This window comes from Rana temporaria, chromosome 11 (assembly GCF_905171775.1).
Source record: "Rana temporaria chromosome 11, aRanTem1.1, whole genome shotgun sequence".
NCBI classification, from domain to species: domain Eukaryota; kingdom Metazoa; phylum Chordata; class Amphibia; order Anura; family Ranidae; genus Rana; species Rana temporaria.
Window position 1 is genome coordinate 26,853,481 of NC_053499.1, and position 12,958 is coordinate 26,866,438.

General features: G+C 47.4%; 2 protein-coding genes across 2 annotated transcripts in view; one reads left to right on the forward strand and one right to left on the reverse strand.

Annotated features, from left to right (window-relative positions):
* NDUFS3 (NADH:ubiquinone oxidoreductase core subunit S3) overlaps window positions 1-1,799 on the reverse strand; it is a 28,053-nt gene extending 26,254 nt beyond the window's left edge. Inside the window, exon 1 of the mRNA XM_040328264.1 lies at window positions 1,673-1,799. Coding sequence (XP_040184198.1) covers window positions 1,673-1,715 — 43 coding nt within the window. The 5' untranslated portion in view covers window positions 1,716-1,799. The remainder of the gene's footprint in view (window positions 1-1,672) is intronic.
* A 4-nt stretch (window positions 1,800-1,803) lies between these two features.
* Window positions 1,804-11,937, forward strand: KBTBD4 (kelch repeat and BTB domain containing 4). The gene is made up of 4 exons (XM_040328263.1): window positions 1,804-1,883; window positions 5,302-5,936; window positions 7,602-7,708; window positions 10,900-11,937. The coding sequence occupies exons 2-4, from the start codon at window positions 5,333-5,335 to the stop codon at window positions 11,758-11,760; spliced, it is 1,572 nt and encodes a 523-aa protein (XP_040184197.1). The 5' UTR covers window positions 1,804-1,883; window positions 5,302-5,332; the 3' UTR covers window positions 11,761-11,937.
* Window positions 11,938-12,958: the final 1,021 nt, after the last annotated feature.

Here is a 12,958-nt window from a genome sequence, read left to right on the forward strand (position 1 = left end):
CAGAAGGGAGCCTTATGCTGAGCAACAGTAAAGGTCTTTGTCAATCACGGTTGCTATGGGTTACAGCAGAAAACCTTCTGCCAAGCAAGGTAGCTATGGGTTACAGCATACACTTTTATCCAAAGCAAGGTAGCTATGGGTTACAGCATACATTTGTATCCCAAGCAAGGTAGCTATGGGTTACCGCATACATTTGTATCCCAAGCAAGGTAGCAATGGGTTACAGCAAACATTTGTATCCCAAGCAAGGTAGCTATGGGTTACCGCATACATTTGTATCCCAAGCAAGGTAGCAATGGGTTACAGCAAACATTTGTATCCCAAGCAAGGTAGCTATGGGTTACAGAACAGGTCCTCCTGCCAAACAAGGTTGTTATGGGTTACAGCAGAGAGTCTTACACCAGGCAAGGTTGCTATGGGCTTAAAAATAAGCCTTCTGGCAAAGTAGGTTGCTATAGTTTACAGCAGAGGTCCTTATTCCAGGCAAGGTTGTTCGGTCAAGCAAGGTAGCTATAGGTTAGAGCAGAGGTCCTTCTGCTGCGCAAAGGTTGCTATGGGTTAAAGAAGGGAGCCTTGGGTTAATCAAGGTTGCTATGGGTTACGGCAGATGCTCTCATTCCAAGCAAGGTTGCTAGGTGTTACAGCAGAGAGCCTTCTGCCAAACAAGGTAGCTAAAGGTTACAGCAGAGGTCCCTCTGTTAAGCAAGGTGGATGTAGGTTACAGAGAGGGAGTCGTATGTTAAGCATGAGTGCTATGGGTTACAGCCTGTCAAGCAATGCTTAGGGTTACAGAATGGAGCCTTATGCTCAGGAAGACTGCTATGGGTTACAGCAGAAGTCCTTATGCTGAAGAAGGTTGCTATGGGCTACAGCAGAGGTCATCATTCCAAGCAAGGTTGCTATGGGTTTCAGCAGAGAGCCTTCTGCTAAGCAAAGTAGCTTAGCAAAGGTTGCTATGGGTTACAGAAGGGAGCCTTATGCTGAGCAAGGTTGCTATGGATTACAGTAAAGGTCTTTTTGCCAATCACAATTGCTACGGGTTACAGCAGAAAACCTTCTGCCAAGCAAGGTAGCTATGGGTTACAGCATACGCTTTTATCCCAAGCAAGGCTGCTATGGGTTACAGAACAGGTTCATCTGCCAATCAAGGTTGCTATGGGTTACGGAACAGGTCCATCTGCCAATCAAGGTTGCTATAGGTTACAGAACAGGTCCTTCTGCCAATCAAGGTTGCTATAGGTTACAGAACAGGTCCATCTGCCAATCAAGGTTGCTATAGGTTACAGAACAGGTCCATCTGCCAATCAAGGTTGCTATAGGTTACAGAACAGGTCCTTCTGCCAAACAAGGTTGCTATAGGTTACAGAACGGGTCCTTCCACCAAACAAGGTTGCTATAGGTTACAACAGGGAGTCTTACACCATGCAACGTTGCTATGGGTTTAAAAATAAGCCTTCCGCTATTGTTTACAGCAGAGGCCCTTATTGCAGGCAAAGTTGCTATGGGTGACAGCAAAGGTTTTTCAGTCAAGCAAGGTAGCTATAGGTGACAGCAGAGGTCCTTCTCCTGAGCAAAGGTTGCTATGGGTTACAGAAGGGAGCCTTGGGTTAATCAAGGTTGCTACGGGTTACAGCAGAGGTTCTCCTGTCGGTAGGTGTCCTCCATGTCTCACCTCCCCGGAGCAGGCCCCGTACCGCCCGCACTCCAGCCAACATTCTTCCCAGCCACTGACAGACAAGGACAAGCAGAGAGACCGGAAACCCCTCCCGGCTGGGTCCGGTCCGCCAAGGAAACTCCTCCGGGCGACTTCCGGTGTGTTAAAGCAAGGCAAGGAGAGTTCCGGGTGTAAAGGGCGAGAGGAGGAGCGGACAGAAGCGGGGACGGTAAATGCCGAGTGGGAGGGTTCCGCTGAGGAGCCCGGAGGGGGGTCACATGGGTACAGAGCCGGCTTGCCATGGCAGCCTGTGTGTCGTACGGCATCACATCACATAACACCTTCCCCGGACAAAGCTCGTAGCCACCAATCACTTCCCTCCATTCCCCCCGGAGGACTGGCTCCATTTTTCCTCTAGGCCTGAAGGAAGCCGGTTGCCACAGGCAACTACACTTCCTCTGCCCAGGGTAGTCCAGATTAGTCTGCTGGAACCCGATTGGTTGCTGTTGGCACCTGCAGTTTTTAGGAATCCGCCCCCTCAATGATCTGATTGGTTGTTGTGGAATGCTGAAACATGTTTGTTTTTCTGTAGTGGAGCTAGTCCTAATCAGTGAGGACAGTTGCTATGGGCAACAGGTCCACTTATGGGCAAGTTGTGGTAAGTCGGCCCAGAGGTCTCTGGATGGTGCCGGTGACCGTTCTACCTATGCTCCACATTTTATAAAGGGCACAGCTAGCAATTTATTGGAGACAATGTTATTGGGGGTCAGTTTTTATCGCCACACTGAGGATGTGAGGCTCTGTTCACTTAATGCACCCTAACAGGAAGGTTCAGGCATGAGTTTGGGCAATCCCGCCAGGAAACAGTCACTGCAGACAGCCAATCATAAGTAGCAAAGAGATTCCCCACCCCTGCAGACAGCCAATCATAAGTAGGGGAGAGATTCCCCACCCCTGCAGACAGCCAATCATAAGTAGGGGAGATATTCGCCACCCCTGCAGACAGCCAATCATAAGTAGCTGAGAGATTCCCCACCCCTGCAGACAGCCAATCATAAGCAGCGTAGACATTCCCCACCCCTGCAGATAGCTAATCATAAGTAGCATAGACATTCCCCACCTGTGCAGACAGCCAATCAAAATTAGCAGAGACATTCCCCACCCCTGCAGACAGCCAATCATAAGTAGCGTAGACATTTCTCACCCCTGCAGACAGCCAATCATACGTAGTGGAGACATTCCCTACCCCTGCAGACAGCCAATCATAAGTAGCATAGACATTCCCCACCCCTGCAGACAGCCAATCATAAGTAGCTGAGAGATTTCCCACCCCTGCAGACATCCAATCATAAGTAGCTGAGAGATTCCCCACCCCTGCAGACAGCCAATCATAAGCAGCGTAGACATTCCCCACCCCTGCAGATAGCTAATCATAAGTAGCATAGACATTCCCCACCTGTGCAGACAGCCAATCAAAATTAGCAGAGACATTCCCCACCCCTGCAGACAGCCAATCATAAGTAGCGTAGACATTTCTCACCCCTGCAGACAGCCAATCATACGTAGTGGAGACATTCCCTACCCCTGCAGACAGCCAATCATAAGTAGCATAGACATTCCCCACCCCTGCAGACAGCCAATCATAAGTAGCGGAAACATTCCCCACCCCTGCAGACATCCAATCATAACTAGTGGAGACATTCACCACCTCTGCAGACAGCCAATCATAAGTAGTGGAGACATTCCCCACCCCTGCAGACAGCCAATCATAAGTAGTGGAGACATTCCCCACCCCTGTAGACATCCAATCATAAGTAGCAGAGACATTCCCCACCCCTGCAGACAGCCAATCATAAGTAGCATAGACATTCCCCACCTGTGCAGACAGCCAATCATAAGAAGCAGAGACATTTCCCACCCCTGCAGACCGCACATGTACAGGCCCCTTGTATATGCAGGGCGGGGAATGCGTCGGTACTTCTGATTGGCTCAGTACAGTGGCGGCTCATCTAGATGGATCCGAGAAAATGCCTGAGCTCATCCCTACTAATAATACATTGTTACTGAGGGAAAATTAAACATCTTACGCAATGTAGTCACTCTATTCAAAATGGGAAAAAAACATTTTTGGTTTTCAATATACCAAAATGTATAAATAGCCTAAATTATTTTTTTTTTCTTATTTTTTTTTTTCCTCCGGAACGCCCCCCCCCCCCCCTCTGGTGTCACATTTGGCACCTTTCAGGGGGGGGGAGAGGGGAGCAGAGACCTGTGTAATACAGGCATTTTGCTCCAACTTCCGGGCATAGATACCCAAGCCACCTGTGGGTATTTACGCCACTTCCGGATCCTCCTCCGTCCCCCCCCTGCTGTCTTCTGGGAGACACACAGGTCCCAGAAGACAGCAGGGACCAGTGGGCCAGTGCAGAACGAGTTGCACATGCGCTGTAGGGAACCAGGGAGTGAAGCCACAAGGTTTCATTTCCTGCTTACCTTACCAAAGATGGCGGTGGCAGCATCCGAGAGCCGAGGGACAGCTCGGCTTCGGGTGCCGACATCGTGGGCGCACTGGACAGGTAAGTGTCCTTATTTTAAAAGTCAGCTGCTGCTGCAGTATTTGTCGTTGCTGGCTTTTGAAAAAAAAAATTCTCTTATGTCCATGGACAGACACAGCTCTTAAATCTTGACAAGTGGGTTATGTTCCGTCTATTAGGAGAGGACTCGTGATAGATATGTGTCTAAAAACTGTTAAAGTAGAAGTTCACCCAAAACCAGACGCAAAAGCTGGCTTCAAATATATGCAAATTGGATGCAGATTTCCCCCACTCCAATTCGCATGACAGGCGAGTGTGACCGGCTTTTGAATGGAGCCAGAATCGGACAGGTCCGGGGTGGCAACAGTCCAGATTTTAGAAGGGTCCTGTACGTCTTTGGTTTCCAGTTCAGATGCAAATTCAGGACTTGAATTGCACCTGAACTGGTAAACTGGGCCGCACTGGGCCCCATGCTGGGAAATGCGGCCAGAGGTATGACCCTACAGTCAAGATTATAAGGAAGCTGTGTCCGTCCATGGACATAAGAGAAAAGGATTTTACGGTGAGTACAAAAATCCTATTTTCTCTTTCGTCCATGGACGGACACAGCTTCCTTATAATCTTGCCAAGTGGGTTATGTTCCGTCTATTAGGAGTCCTCTCCTGATAGATGGAACATAACCCATTTGTCAAGATTTAAGGAGCTGTGTCCGTCCATGGACTTCAGAGAAAAGGATTTTACGGTGAGTACAAAAATCCTATTTTCTCTTTCGTCCATGGATGGACACAGCTTCCTTATAATCTTGACAAGTGGGTTATGTTCCGTCTATCAGGAGTCCCCTCCTGATAGATGGAACACAACCCACTTGTCAAGATTTAAGGAGCTGTGTCCGTCCATGGACGAAAGAGAAAAGGATTTTACGGCGAGTACAAAAATCCTATTTTGGCGGACCTCCGCTTTAATGGATTAAAAATAAAAATAAATAAACAGTAAGTCCATATTATACAATTTTTTTTGTATAATGTGAAAGAAGATGTTACGCCGCGAGAATCGTGATCTTTAGTCAGAATCGTGCAGCTCCAATGGACATTAATAATTTTTTGTATCTTTCAGGCACTTTATCACTCACAATCTGGTGTAAAGCATGGATGCTTCACGAGAAGCTGCTTCCCAGAACCTCTCTAACCCCACAGATGAGAATTACTTTGTGACTTACACATTTACAGACCGCTCCCACAGCAGCCGGGTGGCCCAAAGCATCATGAAGCTGTGTATGGAGGAGGAGCTGTTTGCCGATGTCACCATCCTAGTAGATGGAAAGGAATTCCAGCTGCACCGACTTGTCCTCTCTGCTCAGAGCTGCTTCTTCCGCTCTATGTTTGCGTCCAATTTAAAAGAGGGCCGCAACCGTGTCATCCAGCTTCAGGACGTCAGCGAGAGCGTTTTCCAGCTGCTGGTGGATTACATTTATCATGGAACGGTGAAGCTGAGGCTGGAGGAGCTACAAGAAACATATGAGGTGGCTGATATGTACCAGTTGACGTCTTTATTTGAGGAGTGCTCTCGTTTCCTGGTGAGGACGGTGCAGGTGAAGAACTGCCTGCAGATCATGTGGCTGGCAGACCAGCACAGTGACACGGCACTCTATACCGCGGCTAAACACTGTGCCAAAACCCACCTGTCACAGCTGTTGGACACCGAAGAGTTTCTGAACTTACCCATACGGCTTCTGACGGACATCCTCGCAGGTCGGTAGCTCCACATATGTGTCTAAAAACTGTTAAAGTAGAAGTTCACTCAAAACCAGACGCAAAAGCTGGGTTCAAATATATGCAAATTGGATGCAGGTTTACCCCACCCCAATTCGCATGACAGGCGAGTGTGACCGGCTTTCAATGGAGCCGGTTCAGACAGGTCCGGGGTGGCAACAGTCCAGATTTTAGAAGGGTCCTGTACGTCTTTGGTTTCCGGTTCAGATGCGAATTCAGGCAAAAATTCGGACTTGAATCGCACCTGAACCGGTAAACTGGGCCGCACTGGGCCCCATGCTGGGAAATGCGGCCAGAGGTATGTGAACCCGGCCTAAACCTACTTCCAGACAGATTCTAAAACTAACCTGTCTAGCCCTGTAAAGAATAGATTGCTACACATACCTTTTCTGCAGCTTCTCCGGTCAGGTCCCACGCTGAACTGTCTCACTCATCTGCTGACCTGCCCGCTCAGGAGCTCACTCACCTGCCGACCCCCACTGACTGGCCCAGCCGCTGGTTAATCCGCCCGCACAATCGTCCCCTGACTGGCCTGCCCCTCACTAATTTCTCAGAGGGGGCAATTACCCCGTTGCCCCCCTGGATCCGCCCTGTGTCAGCGGCGGCTTCTCTGTGTAGGCGTGTGCAGGAGACAATGGAAGCACCATAGTAACTCTATAGCCTAGATTCAGGTACGGCCGATCTGCGTTGCGCGGGCGTAGCATACCGTATTTACGCTACGCCGCCGCAACTTAGAGAGGCAAGTGCTGTATTCACAAAGCACTTGCCTCCTAAGTTACGGTGGCGTAGCGTAAATGGGCCAACGTAATCGTGCGTAATTCAAAGTAGGCTGTAGGGGGCGTGTTGTATTTAAATGAGGCTTGACCCCATGTAGATGCATGGCCGAACAAACGGCGCATTGCGCGCGCATGCTCAGTATCACGTTGTATTTACGCCCAAAGATACATCGGCTCAATGCCTGTGACGTGAACGTAATTTACGCACAGCCCTATTCGCGTACAACTTACGCAAACGACGTAAAAAGATAGGCCTGTTCCGACGTCCATACCTTGCATGGGATGCGCCACCTAGGGAGCAACTTTATCTTTACGCCGGCGTATCTATAACGTAAACGGCGTAACTAATTGCGACGGGCGCACGTACGTTTGTGAATCGGCGTATCTAGTCATTTACATATTCTACGCCGAACTCAACGGAAGCGCCACCTAGCAGCCAGCGTAAATATTGCACCCTAAGATACGACGGCGTAGGAGACTTACACCGCTCGTATCTTAGCCTAATTTAAGTGTATCTGGTTTCCAGAATACGCTTAAATTTAGGACGGCGCAGATTCAGAGTTACCTCGGCGTATCTACTGATACGCCGGCGTAAAGCTACCTGAATCTGGCTATATGTTTGATCTCACTTCCGAGGTATTTGACTGCCTTTGTCAGTTCTCTCCTGCACACAACATCTGCCGCTGGAGACCGAATCTGCTTCAGAATAGATACTGTATGTATAGCAATTCTTCTTCTTTATAGAGTTCGATAGATTCGTTTTAGAATGTGGCTGCGAGTGGATGTAGAGTTAGTTAGGTTTTTGGTAAACTTTTATCAAACTGTTTTCCTATTGATTTGTAAGGATTAACGCCTTTATTCCAATCAGATGGAGTTCCCTGTTCTCAGAATCCCACCTCTGCTATAAAGAACTGGATCCACTACAACAAAGAAGAGAGGGAGGAGTTTTCTGAAATTCTGCTATCTAGTCTGAAGGTATCTTTTCCTAAATGGACATAAAAGTTTAATTTTAATGAACAGAAGTTCTGAAACATTATTGTAAAGTTTACCTAGGTTCACACCTTATGCCGCGTACACACGACCGTTTTTCATGACGAGAAAAATTTAATTTATTTAATTTGGTCGTTAAAAACGGTCGTGTGTGGGCTCCAGAGCATTTTTCTCGTTGAGAAAAATGGGCATTAAGAAATGATGCTCTAATTTTTCTCGTTGTGAAAAACGGTTGTGTGTACGCTTTAACGACGAGGAAAAAAACGTGCATGCTCAGAAGCAAGTTATGAGAGGGGAAATTAGCATAATCAGCCCAAAGGGTCGCGCCATTCAAATGGAACTTCCCCTTTATAGTGCCGTCGTACGTGTTGTACGTCACCGCGCTTTGCTCGAGCATTTTTTATCACGATCGTGTGTATGCAAGGCAGGCTTGAGAGAAATCACGTCGAGAAAAACGTTGTTTTATTCCATGCCATGAAAACGGTTGTGTGTACGCGGCATTAGCGTTTGCGTGGGCATGGCAGCCTATTTATATAAATGGGCTGCCATGCCTGCGTTGGGCTGCCATGCACCTTTTCAAAAACGCAACCACAGGAATATTGCATGGTCTTCCGTGCGGTTCCAGCAAACGCAATGCGGCTCAAGTGTTGTAATAGACATGCCTTTCGGGACTTGTAAGAATCCAGGAGGATGGACAATAAAGTGATATTTGGTGATCAGGTAAGAGGCTCTCCCCAAAAAAAGTTTTTTTTGCCAAAAAGAAGAGATTTTGTTGCATTCCCACCAAATGTGCAAGTGCTGTACATTCCTTTTATCCTTCTTACATCTTCAACAAATGTCAGAGGTCTCTGGAAATATCTGCTGAAAAAGCTGGGTCTCTATAACACCTGGAGAGGAGTTTTTTAACCACTTAAGACCCGGACCATTATGCAGGTAAAGGACCTGACCCCTTTTTGCGATTCGGCACTGCGTCGCTTTAGCGCAGTCGTGCGACGTGGCTCCCAAACAAAATTGGCATCCTTTTTTTTTCCCCACAAATAAAGCTTTCTTTTGGTGGCATTTGATCACCTCTGCGGTTTTTATTTTTTGCGCTATAAACAAAAATAGAGCGACAATTTTGAAAAAAATTCTATATTTTTTACTTTTTCCTATAATAAATATCCCCCAAAAATATGTAAAAAAAAACATTAGTAATGGCGGCGATCAGCGATCCTTCTTCTTTCTTTTTTTTTTTTATCGTGACTGCGACATTATATCGGACACTTTAGACACTATTTTGGGACCATTGTAATTTTTACAGCAATAAAATATATAAAAATGCACTGATTACTGTGAAAATTACACTGGCAGTGAAGGGGTTAACCTGTAGGGCGCTGAAGGGGTTAAGTGTTCCCTAATGTGTGTTTCCTACTGCAGGGGTGTGTGGCTGGGCGTGTGACGTCACTGATCGTCGTCCCTATGACAGGGAACAGACGATCAGTGACAGGCTCACTAGGAAGCATGGGAAAGGTTTGTTTACACTCACCTCTCCCCGTTCTTCAGCTCTGTGACTCGATTGCGGGACACCGGCAGCGATCGCGTCCCTCGGGCAAGGTCACGGAGCACAGAACCGACGGCTGGACTTCTTAAAGGGGACGTACCTGTACATCCATATGCCCAGTCGTGCCATTCTGACAACGTATTTAGTCGTGCGGCGGTCCTTAACTAGTTAAACGTGGGTTATTATTTGTCAAGTTAAATCAAAGCTTGTAAAAACATCCCAAGTACATTAAGCCTAATACAGTGATTAGAGTTAAACATATGGGAAAGGGTTAACATCATGGGTGATGTGTGCCTAGCCAGTGTTTTATTACAGTTTAGGAGGTGCTTTTACTAGGGGAAAACATGGATTTGTGTCCCTGCTTTTCAGATACACAGGATCAATGCCTTCCCTCCTGTCAGAACGGCGATCTTCCTTGTTTACATAGGCAGACTGCAGTTCTGTGTCTCTGCAGGTCGATCAGCGTGTGCCGGCGGACATCAACTCCACTGTATCCGACGATCGACTCCAGCGGAGCGACCCGCCAGCGACGCACATTTATTTCCCAAACCTGGAAGTGCATGATCACATATATAGAGATCTCTCGTTCTCTCTCTCCCCTGATTGTTTCCGAGGGCAGCCGACCGATCTCCGAGCATTTTTCAGTCTCTCCGGCACCCCCCCACCTCTGGCCACATGCAGTATTGCATGCCATAAAGGTCAATGTGGAACAAATTATTTTCGTTTTCATTGACTTCTATGGGGAAACTCGCTTTGATATGCAAGTGTTTTGGATTACAAGCATTCTCCTGGAACGGATTATGCTTGTAATCCAAGGTTCCGCTGTGTGTGTGTGTGTGTGTGTGTGTATATGTATATGTATGTATGTATGTATGTATGTATGTATATGTGTGTGTATATATATATATATATATATATATATATATATATATATATATATATAAAATATATACCGTATTTATCGGCGTATAACGCGCACCTTTTTCCCCTGAAAATCAGGGAAAAATCGTGGGTGCGCGTTATACGCCGATTCCCGCATCCCGCGATGTGTTTAAACCACTCCGCCGACATATATCGAGCGCAGTACACTCGGGTACACTCGGGCAGGCTCGGCTCCGCTCGCGGTCACGTCCTGTACGTCCTTTACGCGAGAGGAGCCGAGCCTGCCCGGGTGTACTGCGCTCGGTATATGTCGGCGGAGTGGTTCAAACACAGCGCAGGAAGCGGGGATCGGCTGAAAAACACAGCGGGGAGGACACCACGATGGCCGCAGAAGGACGCCGGACCGGACAAGGCCACCGATGGACGCCGGGCAAGACACCGACGAGGGGCATCCAAACTGTAAGTATTTCTTTTTTTTTTCCCAGGAATTTTCCTTCTAGGTTGGGGGTGCGCGCTATACGCCAGGGCGCGTTATATGAAGATAAATACGGTGTGTATATATATATATATATATATATATATATATATATATATAAATATACACACACACACGATCCTACGCACAGCGGCCACCCTGTAGCAGTAAAACTGCTGAAGGGCAGTCGGCAAGTGGTTAAAATAATGCTTTTTAAGTTCGGCTGTAATTGAAAAAAGGTATGTATGTATTAAATGTTGTTTTTTTGTTTTTTTTTAGGAAATTGGTGAAAATGTGCACATTTATCTGATTGGTAAGGAGGAGTCTCGCACGCACTCCATTGCAGTCTCACTACATTGTGCGCAGGATGACTCCATAAGTGTCAGTGGACAGAACAGTCTGTGTCACCAGATAACAGCGGCCTGCAAGCACGGGGCCGACCTGTATGTGGTAGGGGGCTCCATCCCCAGGCGAATGTGGAAGTGTAACATGGAGACCATGGATTGGGAGCGCTGCGCTCCTCTGCCTAGAGACCGTCTACAACACACGCTGGTGTCTGTCCTCAGCAAGGACGCCATCTACTCCCTCGGAGGAAAGACGTTGCAGGATTCTCTCTCCAACGTGGTCATTTACTATCGAGTACAAGATAATGTATGGACGGAAACCAGCCAATTGGAGGTTTCTATCTCAGGTGCTGCCGGCGTAAACCTCAATGGGCTCATCTACTTATTTGGAGGTGAGGAGAACGACCTGGACTTTTTTACCAAGCCCTCGCGCCTCATTCAGTGTTTTGACACCAACACTGAAAAGTGCCACGTGAAACCGTACCTGCTGCCTTTTGCCGGACGCATGCACGCCGCCGTTCATAAGGACTTGGTGTTCATTGTAGCAGAGGGAGACTCGCTGGTGTGCTACAACCCTCTCCTGGACAGCTTCACGCGGCTCTGCCTCCCTGATGTGTGGAGCTCTCGACCCTCGCTCTGGAAAATCGCCAGCTGCAACGGTTGCATCTATGTGTTCCGCGACCAGTACAAGAAAGGTGATGCCAACACGTTCAAACTCAATCCCGCCACGTCCGTGGTGACGGTAACAAGTGGCATTCGCTTCCTGCTTACCAACCTTCAGTTCTTGTTGGCGTAAGGCCTGTATTGGGAGTGTAAGTGTAGACAGAGGTGCAGGCAGTCGATTCGACAAGCCATGATCTCGCTAGCAGGAAGGTCATGACACCTCAGCTGTAAGAATCGCGGAGAAAACAATCGAACGAATGTGAATATATTGGTGGGACCAACAGTGTAATACAGTGGGCTGCTGAACCAGCTTTGTGTTCTCCAAGCTTCTTTTTTCCTTGTTACAACCAGCTAATGTAATACATATGACACAAAAAAGGGGGAATGGGAATTGGGATTATAACGCTGCCTGAGCAATAAAATTACAAATGGTACTTAAAAATTTAAGTTTTATTTACACAAATATTTATAACATACGATACAGTAATGAGTGCATGAAATCAATAGAGCAATAGTATATTATTAAATACTGGCCAGGGTATTAACGGCCTACTATGGTTACAGGTCAGTGGTCCCTACATGTTTCGCCAAATGTTGGCTTCTTCAGGGGAATTAGTGGTAACCAATTACACAGTTAGCGATAAAACATATTAAATAGTCATAAGTAACATACATTGTGGTTTTACTTGTTTACATATTTAATTACAATGGAACCTCGGATTGCGAGTAACACGGTTAACAAGGGTTTTGCAATACGAGCACTGTATTTCCTAAAATCCTAACTCAGTTTGCGAGTGTTGTCTCGCAAAACGAGCAGGATTCAGGCCAAAGCGGTGTGCAGTACCGTGTTTGGCCTGAGGTGGGGGGGGGGGCGTCGGTGTCATTCGGAAAAGGCCAGAGGACAGTTTGGCTGACCTCGGAAAGGCTCGTGAACAGCGTCTTTCCGAGGTCAGCCGAACTGTCCTCGGGCCTTTCCAGCCATTTCCGAGGCTCTCCGGCGCCCCCGCCTCTGGCCGGATGCGGTATTGCATGCCATTAAAGTCAATGCGGAACAAATTATTTTCGTTTCCATTGACTTCAATGGGGAAACTCGCTTTTATATGTAAGTACTTTGGAATACGAGCATTCTCCTGGAACGGATTATGCTCGTAATCCAAGTTTCCACTGTACATTATACTAGCAACGAACCATGGCTCATAATATCCCCCAACCAGGAGCAACCCAGTCCCCCAACGCCCCACTACCTACCCAAGAGCCTCCCGGTGGCCAAATCGGCACAAGGATCAACCCAAAGCCACAGTCCAGTTTTTCTTCCACAATATTTTAGTAAG

Coding starts and splice junctions, on each gene's coding strand:
- KBTBD4 (XM_040328263.1), top strand. CDS start 5,333: ATGGATGCTTCACGAGAAGCTGCTTCCCAGAACCTCTCTAACCCCACA. Junction 5,937..7,601: donor TCTGACGGACATCCTCGCAG/GTCGGTAGCTCC, acceptor TATTCCAATCAG/ATGGAGTTCCCTGTTCTCAG. Junction 7,709..10,899: donor TTCTGCTATCTAGTCTGAAG/GTATCTTTTCCT, acceptor GTTTTTTTTTAG/GAAATTGGTGAAAATGTGCA.